This window comes from Oratosquilla oratoria, chromosome 38 (genome assembly GCF_046742065.1).
Source record: "Oratosquilla oratoria isolate Oo_2021 chromosome 38, ASM4674206v1, whole genome shotgun sequence".
In the NCBI taxonomy this organism is placed as follows: domain Eukaryota; kingdom Metazoa; phylum Arthropoda; class Malacostraca; order Stomatopoda; family Squillidae; genus Oratosquilla; species Oratosquilla oratoria.
The window spans coordinates 2686795-2712994 of record NC_134814.1 but is presented as its reverse complement, the minus strand read 5'-3'; the positions used below and the strand labels follow the sequence as shown (position 1 = coordinate 2712994).

Genomic DNA, 26200 nt, shown 5'->3' with positions numbered 1-26200 from the left:
GTTAAAAGTCCGTTCATACCGAAATCTGACTCTCTCGCTGCAGTGACCACCCAAGCTGAGTGAAATCGCTGGGCTTTAACCAGAACAAAATATACAAATTACAACACCACATCGATGGTGCTAATCACTTTGGCTACTGAGGGACGGGTGTCACGGAAAAGAATAAAATCGCCTGGCGGCAGTCAGAAGAGAAAGAAAAATGCCACCTGCCATGGAAGGGTACCATGGAGGTGATATATATATATATATATATATATATATATATATATATATATATATATATATATATATATATATATATATATATATATATATATATATATATATATATATATATATATATATATATATATATATATATATATATATATATATATATATATATTTTTTTTTCTATCGACATATGAATCTTATTCAATTGAAGGAACTCCCCCCACTCCCATCCTCCAGGCTTCATTTGTTAAAATGTCCAATCGATAATTTTTTCCTGGTGGCAGTGGCGGCAATGGCAACATCATGTAGTGCGGTGCTTCTCAAAATATTTGATGTGGCTGACCGGCATTTTTTATTTCAATGTGTCACGTACCGGTAATATTTCGTAGTAATATTAAATTATACCGGAAACGATATATATAACGGATATAATGAAAAATTCTTCTATTTATTTCGTAAACAAATAATACAATATCAAAACATAAAAATAATGAAAAATAACCAGTAGTTTATTAACACAAAAATAATTATATAACCTTAATCTTTACTAGTGTGAAAGGCGAGTCTGCTTCTTCTTTGTCAGTTTATCCAGTCGTGGTTCAATTAGGGACAGTGCCACGCACAATAGAGATTGAATATCCTTATTATCCCTGTACTTTGTCTTAATAACACTCATGGTTTAGAAGCCAGTCTCGCAGAGGAGGTATGTTGAAGGAAATGGGAGAAGAGTTTTCAGAGGAATTTCACTAAGCTCGGGATATACTACTTTCACTTTTATTCATAACAAACCAAGTGATGTTGTAGTTTCGAAACTCCTCTTCAATCCTTCGTCAGCATCCAGCTCCAACAATTCATCACAGCCTAGAATTTCCTTGAAATTCCCTAGATTCTACCAATTCCTCAATTGAAGACTCCTTAGCACAGTGGTTCTCAAACTTTTTCGTGAGCGACCCTTTTTGGAACATTTCAATCCTTTGCGACCCAGAATAAAATAAAGAGAAACAAAATGGACACCGATATTATAGCCTTTACTTTGGGAAAAAATAATGTGTACAACTTTTCTTTAACAAAACTAGATTAACAGAATCAATGGCACTGCATTTCCTTCAGAAAACTAATTTAATTAGTCAAGTATTTGAAATACTCTGAAAACGTGAGAATTTCCCGTGTCCCTGCGACCCATCAAAATTGATCTCCCGACCCAACTTCGGGTCGCGACCCATAGTTTGAGAACCACTGCCTTAGCATGGCCCTGACACTCGAAGCCGCGTACCGGCGTTAGCTGATGGCTCGCGCAAAGGCACCGGTCTGCGGACCACCACTTTGAGTAGCACTGGTGTAGTGTGCCGACTCTGATCAGGTCTTCGTTGCAGACCTGGAGACTCGACAAGAGGCGCCTCGCCCTCCACCATGCGGGACGTCCCTCTTGCACTCCTCCTCTTCGTCCTTATCCTCCTCCTCCTCTTCTTCGGCAAGACGACATCGATGTTCTCCCACGCGCCCTTCTACAAGATCGAGGAGCCGCCCACCTTCGCCTACAAAGAAAGTTCCTCGGTCCTCAGGAAAATATTTGGTAGGCAAATGCATGTTGTGTGTAAGTGTAAATGTATTGAACTATTTACCTAATTGTACTGTACAGGAAAGGAGTGACGGTCATTAAGGGAGGGTGGAGGGGTGTGGAGTGTATTCAGGGATGGAATGGGTGGAAATGATTTTACGCCTTTCCCTTTTTGGCTACCTCCCTTGTAAGCGGGAAAAAGCCTTGGTATATTTATGCTAACATACCTAGGCGTGAATTCATGTACAGTTCCAACTTTATATATTTAATTTCCAATTATCATATTTAGATTTGAATTCGTGCATTGTTTGAGCTTTGGCCATATCACCTTCTAAGCTATTCCACACATTTATGCTTCTGTATGGAACACTGTATTTCTTCACATCCTGTCGACGTGTGGTCTTTCCTAATTTACTCTTAAATCTTTCCCATAATTAATCAGGAGATCGCTTCTGTCAAAGCAATCTATCCCCTTTAGTGACCTGAATACTGTAATCGTATCACCTTTTACCCTTCGATCTTTCCAAGTTGGCACACTCCGTACTTTTAGTTTTTCCTCATATGGTTTATCTGTGAGGGTGGCTGGGGACCAGTTTGGTTTCTGCCCTTCGTATTCTCTCAATCTTGCTTATATCCTTCACTCTGTGTGGGGACCATACCACTGACGTATATTCCAGTCTTGGACGTATCAGGGTTTCGATGAGTTTTTTTTTAATGATTTCTTCATCCATTTAGTGGAACGCCACTTTAATCTTCTGCAATAGTTCCACAATCCTGCTGATATGTCTGTCAGGTGACAGATCTTTTCAAGACTCCCAAGTCTTTCTCCTCTTTTGCTTTTGTAATGGGTTCACTTCCCAAGGAAAAGTTCAAGGATGGTAATTTGCCGATGTTGCCCATTTCCAGTACAGTGCAATTTTTGGCATTAAATTTTATTTTCCATTCTTGGCTCCATGCAAAAAATAGCGCCTACATCGTTTTGCATTAGTCTACCATCCTCCTTTTTCACTCTTCTCATGATTTTCGCGTCATTTGCAAACATGTTAGCGTAGCTTGTTGTTCCTTCTATCATGTCATTGACATAAATAAGAAACATTATTGGTACTAGCGCTGAACTTTGTGTAACTCCGTTTCTGCTCTCCAGCTTGACATCTTATCCTTTACTATTGTTCTCATTATGAAGCTAGCTGGTTGAGCGGGTTAGGGCGTCGTTACTTGCGGCGAAGGTCGAGGGGATGGCGGTTCGAATCCTGCCACCAGCGAAGTTGAACCAAAGGCATGGTTCATTAAATTCCACGCTACAAAGCCCTCTGTGAGGGGTACCGTCCTAGCCTTCCGATAGGGGGGAGTTTGTGGCGTTAAACCATATCATCATCATCATCATTGTTCTAATGTATCTTTCCTTCAAAAAGTCTTTCACCCATTCCAGTATTTTGCCTCTCAGTCCTCCAACGTGCTCCACTTCCCATATAAGTCGACTTGAGGTACTTTATCAAATATCTATTTTAGGTCGAGGTACACGCAGTCCACCCACCCCTCTTTTTCTTGCAGCTCACCAATCGTTTTCGAGTAAAAGGTTTGACACACATGACACTTCCAGATCCGAAGCCAAAATGATTGTCTGTCAGAATGATCATCTCTTCAAGATATCTGGTCCATCAATCTTTCATAATAATTTCATATAATTTCACTGTTTTGTTGGTTAGTGACTGGCCTATACTTTAGTGGTGTCTCCTTGCTTCCAATTTGTGAATTGCCACCATGTTTGCCCTTTTCCAATCAAGCGGCACAATACCTTCTTGTAATGAACATGTAATAAGACTGTGAATCTTGTCCGCTCGTTGTTCCGTATATCCTTTAAGTATCCAGTTTGGGATCCCATCAGGTCCTGAAGCTTTTGTCACATCCAATGATCCCAAGAGATAAGACACTTCCCTCACTTTTAAATTTACATCTGCTTTTTTTTTCTCCCCTCGCTTTTCTCAAAAAAAAAAAAAAAAAAAAAAAAAAAAAAAAATGAAGACCGATTGGAAACTTTCATTCATTAGTTCTGCCTGAGCTAAAGCCTTTTTAAAGTCTTCCCCACCCACTATTAGCTTGGTGATTTCTTCCTTGTATCTCAAAATTACCATTTATAAACCTATAAAACAGTTTTTGTTCATCTTTACATTTATTTATTATACCCCTTTCAAAATTACTTTCTTCTTCCCTTCGAATTATTGTATAGTCATTTCAAACTTGTTTGTAAGCTTCTTTTGTTTTATTGTTTTTTTTATTCCTCCATTTTCCCCACGCCACGGCTCGCCTTTATCGCAATCTCACACTTTTTGTTAAACCAGTCCTGTTTCTGCTTGTTCCTTTCTCTAGTCTTTGGCACATGTTTGTTCAATCCCCCATTGTAAATGCCATGAAAGATTTCCCATTTCCTTATTATTCCTGTGGTATTTATGAATTCCTCTCAGTTTAGTTCTTAAAAGAAAAGTTCAACCCTAATTAATTTGCTTTCCTAAAATTCAGTCTCCCTTGCCTATGTGATTCATTCCTTGGCTCTATGTCCTAATCCTCCAGCTGAAATTCAATTGTAATATGGTTACTTTTTCCTGTTGGGCAAAAGTAGTTCAAGGAGCTGACCATATCTTGTTCTTTGGTTAGTAACAGATCCAATATAGTGGGAGTGTCATCTCCTCTTACCCGGGTCACTTCCTTTACCCACTGAGTCATTGTGCTCTCCATTGCTATACTCAACAGGGTGTTTCCCCAGGAATCTTCTTTGCAGTTTGCTTCTCATTCCTTCCAGTTGACATCACCGCAATTAAAATCTCCAATAAGGATTATGTTGCTACTTTGTTCAGTATTTTTCTATAGGAAAAGAGCTGTATCCAATAACACTTCTTGATATTCAATTTCATTCTAAGCTCTTGTCTTGGGGGGAACATATGCCACCATGAAGTCTCTTTTGTTGTGCCCTTTAGTATTAATCTTTAGGTGAATTGCTTTAGCATTGCCTTCACTCAGATTTGCTTCTTCCATCTTTATTTCGCTTCTCACCACAAACATTACGCCTTTTTTTATCTTCTCTGTCTCTTCTCCAAGAGGTGTATCTGTTGTTCCCTAACTGTAGGTCAACCATTATTGGGAGTTTAGCTTCTACCAGACACAAAATATCAGGATCGTTTATCCTTAAGTAGTCATTTATCTCCGACCTAGACGATAGTAAACCATCAACATTAGCATATGCTATTCTGAGTGTCCTTGTAGTTGAATTTATTTTTTTCCATTATATTATCAACCAAGTGCCGGAGTCTTCAGGCCATTCTTGTTTTTGGGGTAACTTCCATGAGGTGTTCTATTCTTCTTGGCGTCCAGAGAGTGAGACACGTCTAGACTTCTACAACCCCTCTGACAAGATTATCTTTTTTTTTATAACATTGACTATTCCTTCTAGGCTATCTCTTTCATGTTGATCCACGATTTCTTTAAACGTTACTCTATCTCTCCTATCCTCATTTGTTCTTGGCATATCCTCTTTTTCCTCCACGGTGTTTAAAGATTTTTTTTCTCTCATTTCTCAGTTTCATTTTTCCTTCTCAATTTATAGATCTCTGTTTTCTGAGCAAGATTTGTTCCCTTTCCTTGCTCAAGGTTTTGTTCTAGATCGTGTAACTCTAGCCTCATAGGAAGATTTTAAGTCTCTAAATCTTTTCAACTCTGTAAGAATTTTACTTACCTCTATGGTACAGTATCTAATTTGAGGCTTATCTTCTTTTTTAAATTCATTCCCTGCACTACATCAATTAAGTTTTTTAATTAACTTATTCACCTTGTTGGGTATGAAACCTTCGAAAAAAATTATTATTAGTGTAGATATAACAATAAAAACATCACGTTGTGACGTAAACAAACTAGGAATTAACTTTGATCTTTTGTTTTCAATCATGAGCGACTTCGGAGACGAATATCACTATTTTCTTTCCTGACTCTCTCTAAAAATTAAAACCAGCGATGTTTTACCTCTAATGTGAGCCTGAATAGCTTTGCTTTCCCCCGCGTCCATTCAATTTGCAATTATTTTCATTTGGCTTTATAGGCAAATCTAGGAGCGCTTCGCGTCGCTGTCGTCATCGTCGTCGCGTCATGACAAAAATCACTATTTTCCCTCCATGACTCTCTCTTAAAGTTGGAACCAGCAATGTTTTGCCTCTACTGTGACCCTGAAATAGCATTGTTCCCTCTATTCACTCAATTGGTATTTCCATCTGGCTTTGCATATTCAAGGAAAATCAAGGAGCGTTACGTCGAGTAGCCGCCGCCGCCGCGTGTGTGTACAGTATATGCGCAACCATAAACACATAATCACACTTCTTACTTATTACAGAATATCTATTTACAGTAATCTTTATCATTGATCATGTCCTTTTCGACATAAGGTTGCCAACCTATCTCTGGAGTTCTCTTAATTATCACTAATATCCATTTATTAATGCATTTACTTATTTATTTTAATTTTCCTGGTTTTAAATGTTTTATACTTTTCAGAGGACAATTCGATGATAGCCTTGGGACCAGAAGACATTGTGCCCAGTGCTGGTACGTAACCAACGTACTTTTCTTCCTGGTGCCGCCAGGCGATTTAATTCACTTTTAATTTCATTCATTCCATTCACAAATACTCGTCGAAAGGGTTCATTCTGTTGCCAGGTGATTTCAATCAGTGCTGGCTGTCACGTTGACGTGGTTTACATAACTCCTTTCTAGCCCTCATCTCAATAAAATCGTCTTTTATTAACCAGAATATCATTAATGATGTACGTCATTGATAGTAAGCTAACATGCAAATAACTGGAGAGTTATACTAGAATGTTTGTAGATGAATCTGATAGAAAGAATTCTAGGAAAGATATCTGATGTGCCTTTGAAGTCTATATCGGCTCTCCCCCCCATAGGTAAATAAAATCAACTGACGGCAGCAAGAAATAAAACTAAATATTTGTATATAGGAATGAACTCTTATACTTTTTTCTCTTTGTCGCACAGACTACATCGAGTTGGAAATGGTGATCACCAGAACGAGCATCGAGGTCAAGGTGGACGGGAGAGAGGTCAGCGACACATTGTTTTCGCTCTTGTTGAGGCATAGTAATAGCGAGAGAAAGAGTGAGAGAGAGAGAGAGAGAGAGAGAGAGAGAGAGAGAGAGAGAGAGAGAAAGAGAGAGTGAGTGTGTCCCTATGTACCATGAGCCCTTTCAGCTGGAAATCTCAGTAGATTATCTTCAACTCTCAATCAATCAATCAATCAATCAATCGATTGATCAATCATTCAGTTAGTCGGGCATTCTGAGTTCCTTACTGAACAGTCTCCTCCATGACTCGCACAGCCGTTCCAACCGTTTGAGAATATGAATATGAGTATGGGAATGTATAGATTAGACAACTTTATAATAAAAAAAAATTGTTGACAGTAGCTGAGTACAATGTCCGGCAGTGTTGAACGAGTAAGGTCACAATAGACCTGTCCTATTTCCCCCTAATGTTTCTCATTTGTATATTTATTGTCACTGTTTCCTTATTTTGTACCTTCGAAAATGTCTGAAATAGACGACAACGTTCGGTCACCTTTCATTTTATTTTCCAAGTGGTTCTATTACACATTTTGTGAATCACGTGTTTTTGTGATCGATTCGCATATATATATATATATATATATATATATATATATATATATATATATATATATATATATATATATATATATATCCACACACACACACCAGTGTGCTGCTGTAAAACCTTGGTTTCAGTCCCACTTCATGACCCGGTGTTTGATGACCAACGTGCATCAGTACATCCCACCACTCACCGCGACGTTTTTCCGAGTAGAGCGAGCGAGCGAGCTATACGCCTCCTGACATTCCCCCCACCTCCCCCTCCTTCTTCTTTCACCTGACGAAGACATCTCTTGCACTTCTTCTCTTTCCTTCTCCTGCAGGAGGTGTCCATCTTGAACGCCGGCGTCCCGGACTTCCTGGGGCACGACTTCGCTCACTGGCACAGTGGCGTCCATGTCCTTGTCCTCGATCAGAACTCGAGTCGGGTCCTCCTCAAGCGTCATTTCATGACGTGGCAGCCCAAGGCCACCGACGCCCTCGTGAAGACCCTCGGGGACATCTCCTCGGGCAAGTTGCTCCTCCTCGTGGCACCAGTAAGGCCTTATCCTCAGGTTCTGTTTTTACCTGTATAAATATGTATATGTATATGTATATGTATATATATATATATATATGTATATATATATATATATATATATATATGCACAAGTATCACAAAACACATGTGACTACACCGATATATAGAACACCACAGGGAAAAGAAAAATTCTTGGAATCCGTGTGCTTCCGTGATATTTTCACATATTCAAGGATTACAATAGAATGAATAAGTACAGAGTAAGATGAGATATATACACACATGAGAGAGGTTTGACACATGACAATGGTTACCACTTAAGCTAATTAAGCTAACATACAATATAATATGATATAACATATTATATTATATTACAATATAATAACATAACATGATAATAATTACCATCGATACAGAATGTATATATCTATAAAATCATAATAAGAATAAAATACATGATTTTTGATAAATGAAACAATATATGAAAATAAATGTCACCGTGATGTTTTGCCATTGTATTAAATCCCCGTGTTATGTCGGAGCTGTCCTGGGGCGTCTTTCTATAGCTGCATATTTCGCCGTGTATTCTGTCCACTTTATATCTCCTACAAAAAGTTGGGAGACATAAAATGGACAGATTTTTTTCTTCCGGTTTCCTTCGTGGTTATTCAGCAATATACACACACACACACACACACACACACACACATATATATATATATATATATATATATATATATATATATATATATATATATATATATACATATAATGTGTGTGTGTGTGTCCATTTACCTAATATCAATTATCGTCTCCGTGTTTCTAGTGGTTAAATTTTACTTTAGATTCTCTTTCGTTTATAGAAATAATTTTTTGCCTTACTCAAGCTATTCCACAGGTCATTGGATCTGTACCAGATATTACATTTTCCCTATATCTGTCAATTCACGTTTCTTTCGCCCCATATCAATAGCTATGTAGATTTTGCCCACTTCTTTCGCAGCTTTGAACGTGGCCATCATGTAATATTTTCTTCTAGTGGTGGTAGGTTCTGCTTTTTTCAATTTTCTTCGTCCGATCTATTAGGCATGTTAGCGACCGTTTTAGTTGCTATTCTCTGTATTCTCTACTATTTTCATCTCCTTTTTGCGTAGGGTCAACACCACTGCTGCATACTTCAACCTGGGTTGGATCGGATATTTGGTCTTTTATTTTCTCGGCACTGTTGTGAAATATCACTTTCATCTTCGTTAATTGTTTACATGTTTAATATCAATATTCCTGAACCTTTTCCCTTTTTCGCCTTTGTGATTTATTCAGCTTCCATTCATATATTTAGTGATGACCTCTGTAATTTCACACATTCCCAATGTCTTGCATTTTTATATTAAGTTCCCATACCTGTATTCCACACATAAAACCTGTCCAGATTTCCCTGCAGTAATAGTCGTCATAATTTCTTATTTTCTTCGTGAACTTAGCATGACCTATGAGGCGAGTAGTGCAACTATTCATTCCATCCATCGTGTCGTTTACGAGTATCAGGGACACGACGGGTGCTAATACCGACTCTTGCGCCATTTCGCTTTGACCTCCCTCCATTCTCGCGTCCCGTCTTTTCCACCTTTTCCATGGGCGTTGGTGGCGCAATCGGAAGCATGCGGGTTTCTTATCTATGTAGACACGGGTTCGAGCCACACAGTTCTATCTGATTCCCAATAATAGCTGATACCTGCCCCAGCATTCACTAAATAGTATAACAGGGTGTCAGGCTGCCTGGAGGGCAAATTCTGATGGGGAGAATATTTGTTTATTGAGAACCAAAGTTGGGCGCCAATATGATATAGCTCGCTCTAAGTGCGAGAAAAAGGGAAGGGGAAGAGATGGCGTGGGAGGTGACGATTGTGCGTTTCAAGTCGTGTCCCAAGGCGGTCTGCTTGTAAGGGAGGAGGGAAGAAAGAAAGCAACGGAGACAGCGAGCTAGGTTCGCAGCATGATTCTCCGGGGTAATCCCAGTCTTCGGCGTTCCGTCCGGTCTTATATACACGGGTCAGGTCATGATCCGTGCTCTTAATTGGTGCAAGGGTCGATGCCTGGGAAGTCAGAAGCAAAAGTTCTCACGCTAATGAGTCACCAAGATGGAAGGTATAGTGCTGGTACTGCACGTGCGTTCCTGGCGATGCGTAGACTGAGTCGTCATTGAATCACGGGAACCGACAAGGTCCGTTCTTAGGCCGGTGGTCTAACCACGTGTGTTTCCTCAAAGAAGGTTTGTGCGACTCACGCGGCCGAGGCACATATGGAGCCGGACACTGCACGTACGTTTCTTCAAAGATGTTTCATCCCTCCCGTGGGCTTCAAGCAAGCTTTGGACGACCTGCCTCAGCCGGGTGGCCGCAAGCGTGTCCCCATGGAGCCTCTTCCATGTCGACAAGGTCGTGGGACGGACCAGGACTAGAGGAGGGGAGGAGGAGGGTGAGGACAACTTCCCTAATACAGGGTAAGGGTGACGGCCTCGGCCACATCTACGTGCTTCCTAGCGTATGCTCTTCACTTTCATGAGTTTGTGTGTGTGTGCGTGCGCGCGCGCGTGTGTGTGTACGTATGTGTGTGTGTGCACATGGAAGAGAAATATCATGACACCCAACTGTTGTTTTTCCAGGGTGACTGGAAAATGTTCTTCAACGAGAAAGGCGACAGAGCCCTGGAGAGTCTGGGGTCCTTCTTCGGCCCCGACATTTGCGTGGGCGAGATGTGGGCCCTGGTGGCCACCACAGGGGGCCCCGTGTGGGGCGAGGGGACCACCATCAAGGGTAACTACTCCGCGAAGTCTTCGAGCACCATTCGCCTGGACGTCAAGGTCCCCAGAGCAGGTGAGGGGAATTTATACATCCTGTTTTCTTTGCACCAACACCGCCACAGGAAGACTGGGCAAGACATAGAGAGGGCAGTTAATCTATCTATATACCAAGAGCTTTTCCCCCCTAATAAGGGAGGTAGCCAAGTCAAAGGCACGTACGAGTATCTACTCCCAGCCATTCCACTCACATCCATCGCCATTTCCAAACTCTCATCTTAGCTCCTCATGGATGACGCGTCATCCCTGTATCCCGCCCACTGCCCTGGGTCAGAAGTAATATAGCAAGGCACAGTACAACCACACCAAGGCAGCTTCATTTAATTGGTGACCTACCCTCTCTGTGTTGGGTGGCAATAAAAAGCACCTCCAAACTGGACAAATGGTGTATTAAATTACCATTCGATACATTTATCACAATATACAAAAGCGTGCTTACACTTTGAAGGTTACGACAATATTGAGCCACGCTTCGTTATTAACTCAGATTTGGCGGCAAAACTCATAGAGGCGCGCGTGGGATCATTCGTTCTTACATACGTTGTACATAATTACATTACAATAATTCAACATCATAATCAACATTTAATGATAAGATTATTGGCTAACAATACACCAAATGGTTACTAATGCAATAAATGTGGAAATTATGTGTACACCATCACATCGCTCGGCCACCACCACTCGGTGACCCCACCGAGCAATCAGGGGAAAAATGAATGACCGAGGCAAAACAAAACTTAAAAGGATAACCTACTCTACACACACACACCATATTATACATACAAAAGTGTGGGAAAAAGTGTGTGCACACACCCCATACAATAAAACTTACATAACACACATATATCTATACAAAAGAATATAAGAACATATACATATATATATATATATATACATATATATATATATATATATATTAGTACTGGCGCCAGTTAGACTATAGATAAAAAAATGCCGGACGTTCGGGACATGGCACTTAATAGCTAAACATTACAAAATACAATTTAAAACATTACACTTAATAGTAAACCATTACAAAATACAAATTTAGACATTACACTTAATAGATAAATATTACAAAATACAATTCAAGACATTACACTTAATAGCCAAACATTACAAAATACAATTCAAAACACCATGGAGAACATCATAAGCAGTGCTCACATACAGATATTAAGGCATTGAACCCCTTGAAGGGAGATTACAATTGTGAGGAGAGGCCGGTGAATGCAGGGTTAGGCACTCTTGTTACCTTAAGCCTATCAACATACAGTACTTCACTTAGTCCCTGGGAAGGACCAAAGACCCTGAACTTATTAGGATGCAACTTTTCAATCACCAACAATGGACCTGTAAATCTACAATCTAATTTAGATTGGTGGTCAGGCATGCTTTTATATACATGATCACTAATACTTATGTTAACAGGCGTAGCCTTGCTAAGCTGTTTCAATATTTTGGACTTGGGAGTCATCAAGTTTTTTCTCACAGAATCATATATCCTATGCATTGTATGACATCGAAGTTGACTATAATCATCAAAATTGTAGAGGGGATGAATAGGACTGTCAAACATATCATATGTGAGCCTGTTTTCAACTCCATAGATGACGTAATGAGGCGTCTTACCTGTTGAAACATTGCTATTAATGCAAACACTGACAGGAGGAAGTACATGATTTTTAGAAAATCGTGATTGGTTTTTCTGACTCGTTATGATTTTCTACATCATGCCTTACATCATTATTTTGTTCTTGACACCTTGCTCTACACTGAAATTTGGTTCTTCGTTGACATTCGGTGCCCCATGGACATTTGGTTCCTCATGAACATTGTGTCCTACGATAGCCATTTATCGTTGGTTGACATTCTGTCCGGCAGCGACATTTATTTATTCGCTATCACCTTGTCTTACATAGAAAAATTGTCCTTCACTGAGATCACATCCTAAGGTGATATTTTGTCCTTCACTGACATCACATCCTACATTGATATTTTGTCCTCCACTTACATTACATCCTACCGTGATACTTTGGCCACCACTGGCATTATAGCCCAAAGTGATATTTTGTCCTACACTCACATATTGCTCCCTATTAATGCTTCGCCCTATTCTGTTACCCCCCAGTATACTCTATTTCCCACTCCTTTTGAGCTTCTACCCCAAAAAAGGAAATAGTTCTTTACAAACTGCCACAATAAGGTTTGTAAGAAGATCTTTGCCTCTGTGAGTAAGGTGAATCCCATCGGAAGCATAAAGATCATGACGGCTGGAAGAGATACAAATGATCAAGAAAGTGGTATCCCAGCTGCGTGCACAACTGTGATATCCTCTCATTGCTACCTATGGCTCTTCTGTTCCAACACGAGCCAGCGTAGATCCTTGGAAAGATTCCAAAGACTTAGTGGCGGCTCTCACGCTCCTTCAACTTCTGAAGGAGGATCTTGTAATTCCGAACAAGTTCCTCTGATCTCACCCTACCCACATCGTTACTTCCTGTATGAACAATCGTGACCGTGTTCGTCCTCATTTGTTCCCTGATGGTCTGAATACAATCGGCGATCCCACGACCTGGTTGACATACAAGCTTGCAACGTCGTTTAGTCTTCCTCTGCAGGATGTCGTCATAGCCTCGCACCATGGAATCCCCCACCGCCAAAAACTCCTGATGTTCAGCCCCAGCGGAGCAAGATGATTGGCCAAAGTTAGCGGTTGCTCTCCAAGGCACCCGTTCACCGAACGCTGGTCTGACGAACAGGACCCCACAAAGTGCCACTCGTTCACGGCAACGGTGGAAGAAGTGTAACGCTCTACGGGTTGCGGAAGGGACCCACCCTTTTCACTGCCGCGCACTCTTGAGAAGACGGATTTCCTCCTCACACTTCCTGAGATGGTTCTCCATCTTTACGTAACCTTCACAAGCCATTTCGTTTCTCCTTCGGCAATACAAACGGCAAAGAGAAAATATGAAAAACGTGCACTAAATAAACTAAATACACAAAACTTACTCTGCTTACCTTAAACTTCTACCTTTTGGAGTACAGTAATTGACTACTGTTTTGATTCTTAATAACTAAAACACTGAAATACCTTATACCCGTAAGTGTATAACACTATACATATACAATTACAAGAAACAACACAATCACTTGTCACTATTCGAAGTAATAATCTTCACAGGAGGTATTCATTAGCTGGTGTCCCGGCAGCAAACAGAGTCCATATATTTATATGTGTACAAATATTAATTCCTACCTGTTTTAATGTCTGGTCTTATCCACCTTCGTAACACCCAACTGAGCTTCCTCATCTTTGCGCCAGCTGGCTCCTTTTCCTTTGTCTTCTTTCTAATCCCCATATCTCCGCCCCATGCCGGGTTTTACCACCGATTTATACATACATACATACTTACATATATATATATATATATATATATATATATATAAATATATATATTTACTTTATTCCTTGTTTATTTATGTATTTATTTATTTATGCATTCATTTACCTTTTTGTTTATTTATTTACTCATTTATTAATTAATTCATCTATTTATGTATATATTCATTCATATAGTTGTTTGTTTATTTGTCCATTTACCTTGTTATTTCCATATATATGTATTTACATGTATTTACTCGTTTACTTTTTTTGCCAGTCGCGACTAAAGACTGTTGGTGGTACTCCTCGCCGGGGATGGAGGCGCGGGCGGACTTCTGCAAGCGCTACGAGGGATACGGCTCCTTCTGCGACTGCGCCGAGCCAGAGTCCCTGACCCCAGACGACGCCGTGAGTGACTACGGCAGCGTCCTTTTGTCCGTGCGTGCATACATGCGTGTGTGTGTGGCTGTATGTGTTTATGTGTGTGTGTGTGCGTGTGTGTAAGTGCGTGTGTGTGTGTTTGTGTGTATTTACCTAGTTGCCTAGTTGTATTTTCATAGTTGTATCTTACGGGAAAGGGAGTTATTCTCGTGGTGTGTGTGTGTGTGTGTGTGTGTGTGTGTGTGTGTGTGTGCAGTCTGCTGGCATCAGAACTAGAACCTTACCATTGTATCGGGGGAGGGAAGAAGAGGAAGGAGGTGAGATGGATATCAGGTATGAAGAGGAGGAAGAAGAGGGGCGAGAGTAATGAGGATCGAGAGAAAATAAGGGAGAAGAAAGGAGGAGTTAGGACATAAGAGGAGGAGGAGTAGGAGGAGGGAGAAGAGAGAGTGGAAGAAGGAAAAGTAGGAGGATAAGAAGCACTAGAAATAGTAGAAGTAGTAGAAGAAGTAATCGTAGTAGAAGCAGTGATGTGAGGGAATCATGTTAAAAATCTGTTACTCTCGGCTTCGTCGTCGTCGTCGTCGCCCCCTTCAGCCGGACTTGGAGATGAAGGAGGAGATCCCCATCGTCATCGTGACAGCCAGGAGCCAGACCAACGTCCTCAGGTATCGTGAAAGACCCGGTTAACGACCTAAGCTAACTAACCCTTCATCGTTATCTAACCTTTGTGAAATATCGTTTAGATTGTAACTGCCCATAGGTCAATTTGAAGCCGAATAAGAGAGTCTGTGTTAAGCCATAAAAAAAGATCAGTCCTTTCACTGTTTTTCAAGATTTGTATATTCGTTCTGGCTACCGCCAAGCGATTTTATTGAACCAAAAAATAAGACACAAGTGGCTTCCTCTGCGCCGAATAGGTCGAGACGATGCAGATAATCGTAAACAAATAAATTGATTAATATATACATAAATTAATGTGAATATAAATAAGAATGAATTGATCAATAAATAAGGTAAAATCTTTGTTCAGACGACTGTTAGCAACCTTTCTCGAAAATTTCTCGAGGGCTGATGCTCGCCAGAACGGATGTGTGTAGGTCTTCCCTCTCTTCCTGTTCCCCCCACCACTGTGCCCGTTCGATCGTCTCACAAATGATTCTAACCTTTGAGATGATATTGCATTCCACGTCGAGTCGCCGTGGAATCTCTTCCATTTTTACTGTAAATATCGTCGTAGGCGACTTGACGTAATGTCGCCTTCAGGGTGAGAACCTCGGGAAGTCATGTGACGTCATTCTTAGGGTCTGCCTTCCTAGATTTTGACTGGTTCTGTTTAGCTTATTTCAAACAACTAGTCTAGTTTTGAAACACACACACACAATTTTTATTTTCAATATGTAAAACATAGGACACAACAGGTGGCCGTGGGCGGAGCCCTCGGGGCCGCGGGCATCCTGAAAGAGATAGTCGTAGTGATGGTAGGATAACGTACCAATCCACGCGTGTAAATTACCTGCAGAATATACTATTCTGAACCTTTATGTTGTCTACATATTTTAGAGCGGAGAGAGAGAAAAATTATATAGAATATCCATAAAAGACTGTTTCACTAGGGAAACGACTCGTGTTATTCTTTTAAAAGAAAACTCACATTAGCATTCTACTTTCGAGCTGTAAAAGCGACGTGACGCAATGTCGCGTAAATCGACGCATTCGAATCTGCCACAAATTTTGGGATGTCAATCTCCACTTTATCGTAGTTATCGACCTCCGTATCTGCTGGGACCTTTTCCAAATTGCAAAATATGACATTTTTAAACCAAGGCTAACAACAGACAATTTTGTATAATTTGGGCCAATTTCTGTGGTGCCATCAATCCAGTAAGACTTTCTACGCGTGGAGAGCTTACTGACATTTTCTCCCCTTGAAGAAGGGTAGCTTTTATAGTATCAAAGATTGAAACGATAGTCCTCACAGTCCAATTACGTTTTGCCAAGTTGCACTTTGCCAAATTCTCTTACTGTAGGTTAGTGGCTATGACCTAATAGGAATCTGGCAAAACACAATTTGGCGGAATGCAATTTGGTGAAACGGAGATGTTTTGAATCTCCACTTTTCAATGGTTATTTCAAAACTGAATAAAATCGTGTGGCATCTACAGACTACGAATATTTCCCGTCCCGTGGCTACCCCCCCATGAATCCCCTGTGGGTCTCAGGGGGAAGGGAGACGCCCATTTTGTCAACTCCACGTTGGACTGGAAGGTCACGTTTAAGCCATTTGGAATCAAACGCGATTAATAAGTATTTCAGACATTTAATACCAGGTTGCTCTTCACACCCAACTATGTAAAAAAAAAAGAAAGAAAGAGAGAAATGTCCTAAGATGAAAGGAGGGAGAAAATATGCATTTTTTTCACTCACGTAAAAAAATAGAAATTGTAATGAAATAAAATAGAAAAACAAACAAACAAATAAAAAATAACTGGCTAAATAAACAAATAAATAAATAAATAAACAAATAACTAAATAAATAAATAGATGGATAAGTGAGTAAATGACTCCGCCTTCCCCCATCTTCGGACTCTGCTTGCACCCTTTCTTCCCCCTAGCCTACCTCCCCCTGACTAATCTAAGAACCACTGGACTGAGCTTTTCTAGGATGCAATGCAAGAGTACCCACTCACCACCCACACCCAGCCACCCATCCATACCCCCACACTAACCCTCTGCCCTTTGCCGTCTTCCTTCTTCTGCTGCTGCTGATTCAGACAACTTCGTCAGCTGTGGCGCCAGGCAGGGGGAAGGACGACCCCGATCCTCCTGTCGGTCGACGGTGCCCTGGAGGAGGCCCGACACTTCGCACGGGCAGTCGGTAAGGCGATAGAGATAGATGGATCGATAGATAGATAGGCAGATAGTCAGATAGATAGATAGATAGATAGACATATAGATAGAGAGAAAGATTTGGTGATCTAATCTTAACCCCTTCGCTATCGAGGGGTTGAAGGTTGGGTTGGAAAGTGGAAAGGGGAGGGGGGAGGAATCACGAGGAAGTAGAAAAAAAATCACCTGTCGGCATCCAGATTAAAAACATCGTTCTACACTTTCTCCATACAACTACAACCTCCCCCCCCAAAAAAAGGATAAACGAATGTAAAGATAAATAAGTAAATGGACAACAAATCAAAGAAATGAAATGAGACGTCTGGCTGTGGAGGAGCTTTCCCCCCCTTCGGTTGAATAAAATCGCCTGGCGGCATCTAGAATAAACGACGAAAGAGAAGGTCTCCATAGCTAAGTATGTACTGTACACCTTTCCTCTATTCTAGTTAATTCCAGCGGTGAATGCCACTCGCCCCGGCATACTGGGCAAAGGTGGCGATTCTGGCAGCAGCCAAAGGCAACATCCGGTCGTTATCTTTCATTGCGTTTTTTTTTCTCTTTGGCGCCAGGCGGGTGGGGTGGCGGTGATGCTTCTCAGACAAATACAGTTTTTCTGGCTCTGGTCTAATTATTTAATCCAACTAAAACAGAACACACACACACACACACACACACCTCATGGCGCTGTGGTTAGAGCTCTGGTACGGAGGTCCGGGTTCGATCCTCGCCCGGGGCTGAAATAATATCAGTATCGCAGCGCTGAGGGGTGTTACTCCAACTCTCGTGGGCGGGGAGTTGGGTGTGTGTGTGTGTGCAAGGTCATAGCATTACCCATAGATCGGACCTACGAGCTCTGAGCTCTCTTCCAGGAGGGAAATAGCTGTCGATCACGAGTCCAACACGTGATCCAAAGACCAAGTGAATACAAGTGAATATATATAAATATATATGTATATATATATAAATATATATATATATATATATACATATATATATATATATATATATGTGTGTGTGTGTGTGTGTGTGTGCGCGCGCGCGCGCTGAAAAGCCACAAGGGAAAATAATAAAATGTGGGCCGAACGCTTTCCTCTATTCAGACATCTTCAGGGTACATTAGGAAAAGAAACATGAGTATATATAACACAAAGGCAGGGGGGATGAGAAGAAAGAACTAGGGAAGGTTTGTCGTGAAATATCGCCATGCCGTTTCCACTGATAAAACCAAAACCCACTCTAGGTCTCCCGGTCGTCTTCCACCGCAACATGGCCCCCGTCGGGAGCGCCCACCGCATCAACGAGCACATCAAGTTCTCCATCCTGCAGGCGATGCAGCGGTTCCCGCACGCCGACAAGGTCATCGTCCTCGAGGATGACCTCATCCTCGCCCCCGACTTCATCAGGTAAGTCGGTGATCAGCCCCTCGTAGGGCCGACAGGTTGTGGTCTAGCGTGTGGGCCTCAAGGGGCTGACACTCGGTCCCCGGCGTTAGGGCCCAAACCTCATCTGTGTCACATACTGTTCTCCGAGAGATCTTAATTAAAGGGGCTTGAGGACTGTTGCCAGCTGTCATGAGGCTTCAGAAGGAGAACTTCAAAGCAACAGTGATTCCAGTCTTCAGACATTCGAAATCCTCTGCTGCACATTGGCCTCTCCTCCTTTGCCACGTCACTTGTGCAAACTTCTCTGCTTCATGCCAAAGTGGGTGATAGTTACCAGTAAGTCGCTAGGAGCATAGAGTAGTTGTAAGCGGCACAGTCTTGTTAACCCGTTCACGACCTAACTTGACCTGTGCGTTCGTTCTCTCTGACTTCAGGAGCTTTTCTTCGGCTAAGACAAAAGACAAAGGATTGGTGACTCTCTCTCCTTCCGCCCGTCAGGTACTTCCATCAAACGGCGCCGCTCCTGGATGAGGACGACTCCATCTTCTGCGTGAACGCCTTCAGCTACAACAGCTTCGCGCCCTGGGCCACCAACACCTCCAGGCTGTACCGCAACACCATACTGCCCGCCTACGGATGGATGATTGACAGGAAGCGTGCGCTCTTCGTCCTGCCGCGATGGGTCGTGCTGTATGAGGTGAGAGAGATATAGATAGATAGATAAAGAGAAAGAAAGAGAGAGAGAGAGAGAGAGAGAGATATCAGTTTGAGGCGAGGGGTGCCAAGGAGTTGAATGAAATAGCCTAACAACAACAACTGGAATAAAAATCAAAATGCCGCCTGGTATGGAAGGGGTCAGAGCCGTGGGTAAAGAGAGTTTGACCACTCGCTCCCCAGACACCATCTTGCATCTATCGCATACAGCCTCGTTGCCTCTCCGCCAGTCAATTCGGCCGTCAAAGAGAAATTGATTTATTATACTAATGACACTATTTCTTCCTCAGCCTCATTTGTTACAAATTTAAGGTGATTGCAGCATAAGGAACGGGTATATAAAATTAAGCCTCTCATGAATACAAGAATAAGTTATTCATAATTACTAACTGCAACCCTCATCATCATATTCTTGCTTCCTAGTTCAATCATAGCTTTTGTTTTCTGAACCTTTGTTTTACGAATATTTTGTTTTTCTCTTTGCATAAATGTTCAATCGCAAAGTGAAGAAGTGTGAGTTGTTTACTTTTAATATAATGACAAAGGAAATACAATGTTTCTTGTCTATATTTCTGTCGTGTGCGTGACGTATATATATTCGGTTATATAATTATGTATAGGCACTTATATAATGTAATGACTACATAGGCTTACTTATACAATACATTTACAATAGATACATGTTGATATTAAGTACTCATGTATAATAAAGAAGTGTGACATATACATTAAAGGAGATACATATACAATAAATATATACAATAATTAAGTAAGGAAGGTCTTGGCTACACGACTTACCAAATTGCTCCTTCTTGCTAAACTCTCTTCACTTTCTCTAAAGATCTCGACATTCTCGAACATTTTTAAACACTCCTCAGTGCAATATACTACACTGTTTTCTTTATTCTCTTTTAACTGATTAAGTTTCTGGGCAGGACCTGTTAGTGCTGACTACTTGGCCTCAACTGCCAGTAGACACAATGAGTAATGGACTTCTGTACTTTTCTGATGCATTAACCTGTAATGCAATGTGGGCTGCTCATTTCTGTGTGATCTCTTTTCTCTTAGGGTCTGATTATTAACCAGTTCATCTGTCTCATTGACTGAATTGCCATTGGTTTCAACTACTGGTTTGTGAAGGAAATCAATCAACAAATTCACTGTCGTCCACATGTAGCTGCTTGCACTTGAACATTTAAGAAGCTGAGCAACTATTATCATCTGTATAGCTTGCCTAAAGTCTTAGTCAGCTGGTACTGGGTTTTTCAGTCTAATGGAGCTAAACAAAATTTCTATGTAATCTTAAGTGAACCTTGATGTGAGCAATGACGAAAACCTCTTTTGTACCTCCGTCAGATGTCGGATTGGGATTGGTGGACCCTGGGGATTGTCCTCAAAGGGCGGATGATCATCACCCCCGAGGTATCGAGAACCATGCACGGGGGTGGCGGCGGTGTCCACGTCTCCGGGTGGGAGCAGGCCCTCTACTTCGACCGGCGGCCCCTCAACACCGACCCGGACGCTACCGTCGACATTTCGTAGTGAGTCTTGGAGCGGGTCTGGGCAACTCTCGGGAACCACAGTCCGTTCTTCCTATTCTGAAGTCTTTGAAATCCTGAAACGCCTTCCGGAAAGTCTCTTCCTAGAAGCCGGACTTTCCTGGAAGATTTCTCAAAATTTCGGAAAGGCCTTAGTGTTCCGGCTGGAGAATATTTTCAAATCTTGGCTCCTGCGAGACGATTTTGTTCAGCTTTGGGAACACATGGCAGGACTCATGAACTTGTCTTCAGTTCAATTGAACTTGGCAGATATTGTGTTCACTAAGGCTGCCTGCTAAAAATTTGGAGTTCTTTAACCCTGCTTTTGTTCAGCACTTTGTTCAACATTTCATAACTTTCTTGCCATGACTAAGAATTTAATTAACTTGACGAGAAAATTGTTGCTATATTGAGTTATCATGAATACACAACAGTGGTAGGACGAGCAACATTTGAGTTCAAATGAAAAGATATTCAAAGGTCACAGATGTCATACTAAGGCCTTAGCCAGCACAAAATCTCTAAAGAATGTTACTTTACCAGGAGGAATGAAGATTCGCAGATTGTTCTCTCTTCGTGAATCCTAAAATTTGGAGCGAAATTCCAAATCTGAGGGATTCCCAGGCTGCCGCCAGGTGATTTTATTCAGGTGAAGGCCTGGGTCCTGTGCAGAGGCGGCTGTTCAGGAGCAACCCGTTCGTTCTGACCACAAATTTACATATTTTGTTCTGGCTAATGCTGAGTTCAGCGCCTCCAGGCGGAGGAGTTCCTTAAGGTGAAAAGCACGTCAGCGCCCTTTTGCTTTCTCTTTCAGCTTAACCTCAGACAAATACGCCAAGTACATCGAGGACGAGATCCGAAGTGCGACCGTGCTGGTCTTCGACGAGCACCCCTGCAAGAAGGAATATGTGCCCAAACACAAGGTAAGGCATCTCCAGGGCTAGGAACATGAGAGATCCCTTGTTGGGATCGTCTAAAAAAAGAATATATATATATATATATATATATATATATATATATATATATATACATAGATATATTCATATATATGCATATATATATATATACATATCACAGGTGAGAAATGTAGTAACACATTTATAAATCACAACTAACACCACAGTCGGACGAAAGAAAGAGTTGCGTAAGCGGAACTATATATTTCGATTGCTACCTGCAATCCTCTTCAGTAGTACAAAGTGGCAGGGAGGAGGCTATCTTAAGTAGCAACCTCTTACAAAAGAAAGGGAACACGAGAAAATACAGAACATCACTGCCCCAGCCCTAGTTGACCTGAGGGCTGGGGCCCTAGTTGACCTGAGTCAACAAGCTTCCTCCCCCTCCCCCTGACCCGACCTCGTGTCAGCCTCAGGTCAACTAGGGCTGGGGCAGTGATGTTCTGTATTTTCTCGTGTTCCCTTTCTTTTGTAAGAGGTTGCTACTTAAGATAGCCTCCTCCCTGCCACTTTGTACTACTGAAGAGGATTGCAGGTAGCAATCGAAATATATAGTTCCGCTTACGCAACTCTTTCTTTCGTCCGACTGTGGTGTTAGTTGTGATATATACATATATATATACATGTATATAAATATATATATATATATACACACATATATATATATATATATATATATATATATGTATATATATATATATATATATATATATATATATCACAACAAAGATATGTCGTAGCACATATGTAAAATAATACTGATGACCCACTTTCGGAGAAGAATAAGCGAAGATATAGAGATCTGTATATTTCGATCACTTACTGTGATCCTCTTCGGCAGAAGAGGATCACAGTAAGTGATCGAAATATACAGATCTCTATATCTTCGCTTATTCTTCTCCGAAAGTGGGTCATCAGTATTATATATATATATATATATATATATATAATATAGTAATAATGATAATAATAATAGTAATGATATAATGATAATAGTAATGATAATGATAATAATAATAATGATAATATTAATAATGATAGAAAATAATAATAATAATGATAGATGATAATAATAATAATGATAATAATAATAATAATAATGATAATATTAACAATAATGATAATAATAATAATAATGATAATAATAATAATAATAATAATAATAATAATAATAATAATAATAATAATAATAATAATAATAGTAATAATAGTAATAATAATAATGATAATAATAATAGTAATAATAATCCATCTATATACCGAGAGTTTTTCCCCTTTATAAGGGAGGTAGCTATGTCAGAGGCACATACCTATTCCCACTAAGTTCAGTCCCCTCCACCAACCTTTTCACCAGTCCCATCTCAGTTTCTCATGGATGATGGGTCATCCTTGCATCCATCAACTGACCTGGGTCAAACGCAATGCAGCAAGACACAGTACATCCACAGCAAGGCAGCTTCACTTAATCGGCAACCCCCCTCTGCGTCCCCTCATGCAGAAAAAGAGAAGACGGGGAGAAATCCCTTTGGGCTGCATCGAAATATCCTTAACACATAAGCACTTCCTACCCCATCCCTCCTTTCCTTGTGTAACAGTATCATCCAGACACAGTCATTCTCCACTCATCCCTATCTCCTGCCCTATCCCTTCTTTTCTCAACATACATTCCCCTCTTGCTCAACACCCCTTCCACCCCATCCATCCATCTCATCCTCGGTCGTCTCCTCAAGTTCACTGCCTCCACCTCTGTCTTCTACACCTCTTTTACTAATCTTTCATCACTCTTTCTTTCCATGTCTCCAAACCATCCCAATAATCTTTCATCAGGCCTATATGCCATCTCCTTTTTCCACTTCCGCTCTTCTACTCACTTCCTCGTTTCTCATTCTATCAAACACAGTAACCCGTACCATACTTCCCAGACATTTCATCTCAAACACATTTAAACTTTTCCTCTCTGCCTCTCTTAAATTCCAAGTCATTGGCCCATACAATGCTGTCGGCACAATCACCCATTCATACAATCTCCTCTTTGTATCAATTCCCAAATGCATATTTCTCATAACACTTTTTAATTCCCCAAGGCACTTACTTGTTTCTTTCAATCTACAATTTACCTTCATGAAGACAGCTTAGATACAAAATATTTGTGCTAGACTATCACATATTTTGTATATATATAGTGTAACAGGAAAAATCTCACCAAATTCCTTCAAATGAGACGAATGGGAGCGAGGATACTGACCTTGTTCCTAAAATATTCATCTAGTTAGACAAGGGTAAGCACGTGCCTCATCTAAATAAGTATCTTCTATACATACGACTTATCATATCCTCAAACAGATGGGAAAACCAAGTGATCTCTGTAGTTCAAAGAATGATGTCATTTCAGTCTAAGGAAACTACAAGAAAATAATAGTACTGGGGTTTGTGTCAGTCCTGTTATATTACTTATAGGTAAATACTAATCGGCATTGCATTTTCTAGGACTAGAAAGTGCGATGATATCACCAGACATAACAAGTATATATTTACCTTTTGCAGGTGGGAAGCTTCGTGTTCTACTATGAGATTGAGAACCACAAGGATACGAATGACACCTACTTTGTGGTTGTTGGGGTAAGGAGAAACATTTAATGACCCCAGTGTAGAATTGTGTACCAGTCATACTTTGCATAATAAGACACAGTTCATTACATGGTCATACTAGACGCTCTAATAGAATTCTCATACGAGGAATAGAATAAAGAAGTAGAGCACCCTCCATACCATAGAAATAACCTCCACCCTAATTTCAAGTCCTTCCTACGGACCTGACTTACTGTAGGAGCTGAACTTTGGGAACAGGTCTTCTGTAGGAGAGAACAGAAGCAACGGGTTAATTGGTTATTCCTTATCTAAAAAAAAAGCCTTATTACAGACACCATTTACTACCGATGCAGTAATCACAGATGAAAAATGTCACCTTGCAATGCCCAACACTTACACAATTCAAACAAGATCTATACAAAGTTTCTTCTCTGAATGATCTTTGAGCCAAATCTGTGGCTGAACCCCATGGGTCTGTAGGTGTCCCAACAGAGAGAATTGAGCCTTCAGGTTCACAAGTGTCAGGTGGACTTAGAGATACTAAGGATTACTTTGATATTCCGGATGTTGCCTAGGTATTCTATTCAATTCTGTGGTTCCCCCACAGCAAGGAAATGGTTTGAAGTTAAAAAAAGAGAGGTAACTAGAAGAATGATTCAGTCTAGCAAATCTATATGATTATTATGTATGGTACTTGTTATTCTGCCTGACTTATGTAAAATTAATATTGAAGATATATATCTTTAGGATTTTTCTTTGTGTCTTGCTGGTAGATAAAGGATAATTCAACAGTGCATTTTACCAAACGAATGGCATATTTTTTATCTTATATTATTTTATTAATTTGTCTATTTTTTCAGTGCCTAGGGGGATACGAAAAAGGACGTATGGAGAATTACAAGTTCCTTCATGCCTTTGGCTACTACAACAATACCATATATGGAATTGCCTGCCCCCTGTCACCTTACTGGTAAGCAATGTGACTTAGGCCTGAGTTCAAGAAGCTTACTGGGTTGAAGAAGCATACTGGGGACTCTAGCACAGTCATGAATAATCACCTCCATTTCTTATTCACAAATTCAGTGGCACAAGAATCGTCCTTCCCCTGAATTAAACCATGATCTGCAAAACTAGTGTGCCTCATGGGACGTTCATAAACATGGGGCAACAAGTCACAATTGACTTAGAAACTACCAAAAGGCCTGAGTATCATCGTATGCACTATGGTGTTGGGCAACCCATGAGCTTCTTGGTTACGGGTCTTTGTCATAGATAACTTGTTTCCAACAGCCTTGACATAGTGGATTAAAACCATATTCCAAATTGTTCTGTCATGAAATAACTGACAAGAAATTCCTATTACAGCAAAGATCTAAGTGAGGAAGAATACAATAAGGTGGTGTACCGCGCCACAGTTGAAGATGTCAAGATTGCTAGGGAACGTATGATAGCCATTGGGAAACCTATCCTCAAAACCTATGCCCACATTCGGATCAAACCCATAGACGAATATGACGAGATACAGCTAACTAACTATATGATATTCTCTTAA

The 26200-nt window shown here is 40.7% G+C and overlaps 1 protein-coding gene across 1 annotated transcript; it reads left to right on the top strand.

The window, feature by feature from the left end:
- Nucleotides 1-1698: 1698 nt before the first annotated feature.
- LOC143019727 (protein O-linked-mannose beta-1,2-N-acetylglucosaminyltransferase 1-like) lies at nt 1699-26200 on the top strand. The gene is made up of 15 exons (XM_076175696.1): nt 1699-1786; nt 6308-6358; nt 6806-6902; nt 7721-7970; nt 10617-10827; nt 14477-14607; nt 15178-15248; nt 17355-17458; nt 18710-18872; nt 19350-19548; nt 20922-21106; nt 21918-22026; nt 24604-24678; nt 25509-25618; nt 26014-26200. Exons 1-15 carry the CDS (start codon nt 1699-1701, stop codon nt 26198-26200), a joined length of 2031 nt encoding a protein of 676 aa, XP_076031811.1.

What these genes read in the sequence shown, in the direction of transcription:
- LOC143019727 (XM_076175696.1), top strand. Translation starts at nt 1,699, where the DNA reads ATGTTCTCCCACGCGCCCTTCTACAAGATCGAGGAGCCGCCCACCTTC. An exon ending in GATGGGTCGTGCTGTATGAG is followed by an intron (nt 19,549 to 20,921) that starts GTGAGAGAGATA and finishes TACCTCCGTCAG; the next exon opens with ATGTCGGATTGGGATTGGTG. An exon ending in GCTACCGTCGACATTTCGTA is followed by an intron (nt 21,107 to 21,917) that starts GTGAGTCTTGGA and finishes TTTCTCTTTCAG; the next exon opens with CTTAACCTCAGACAAATACG.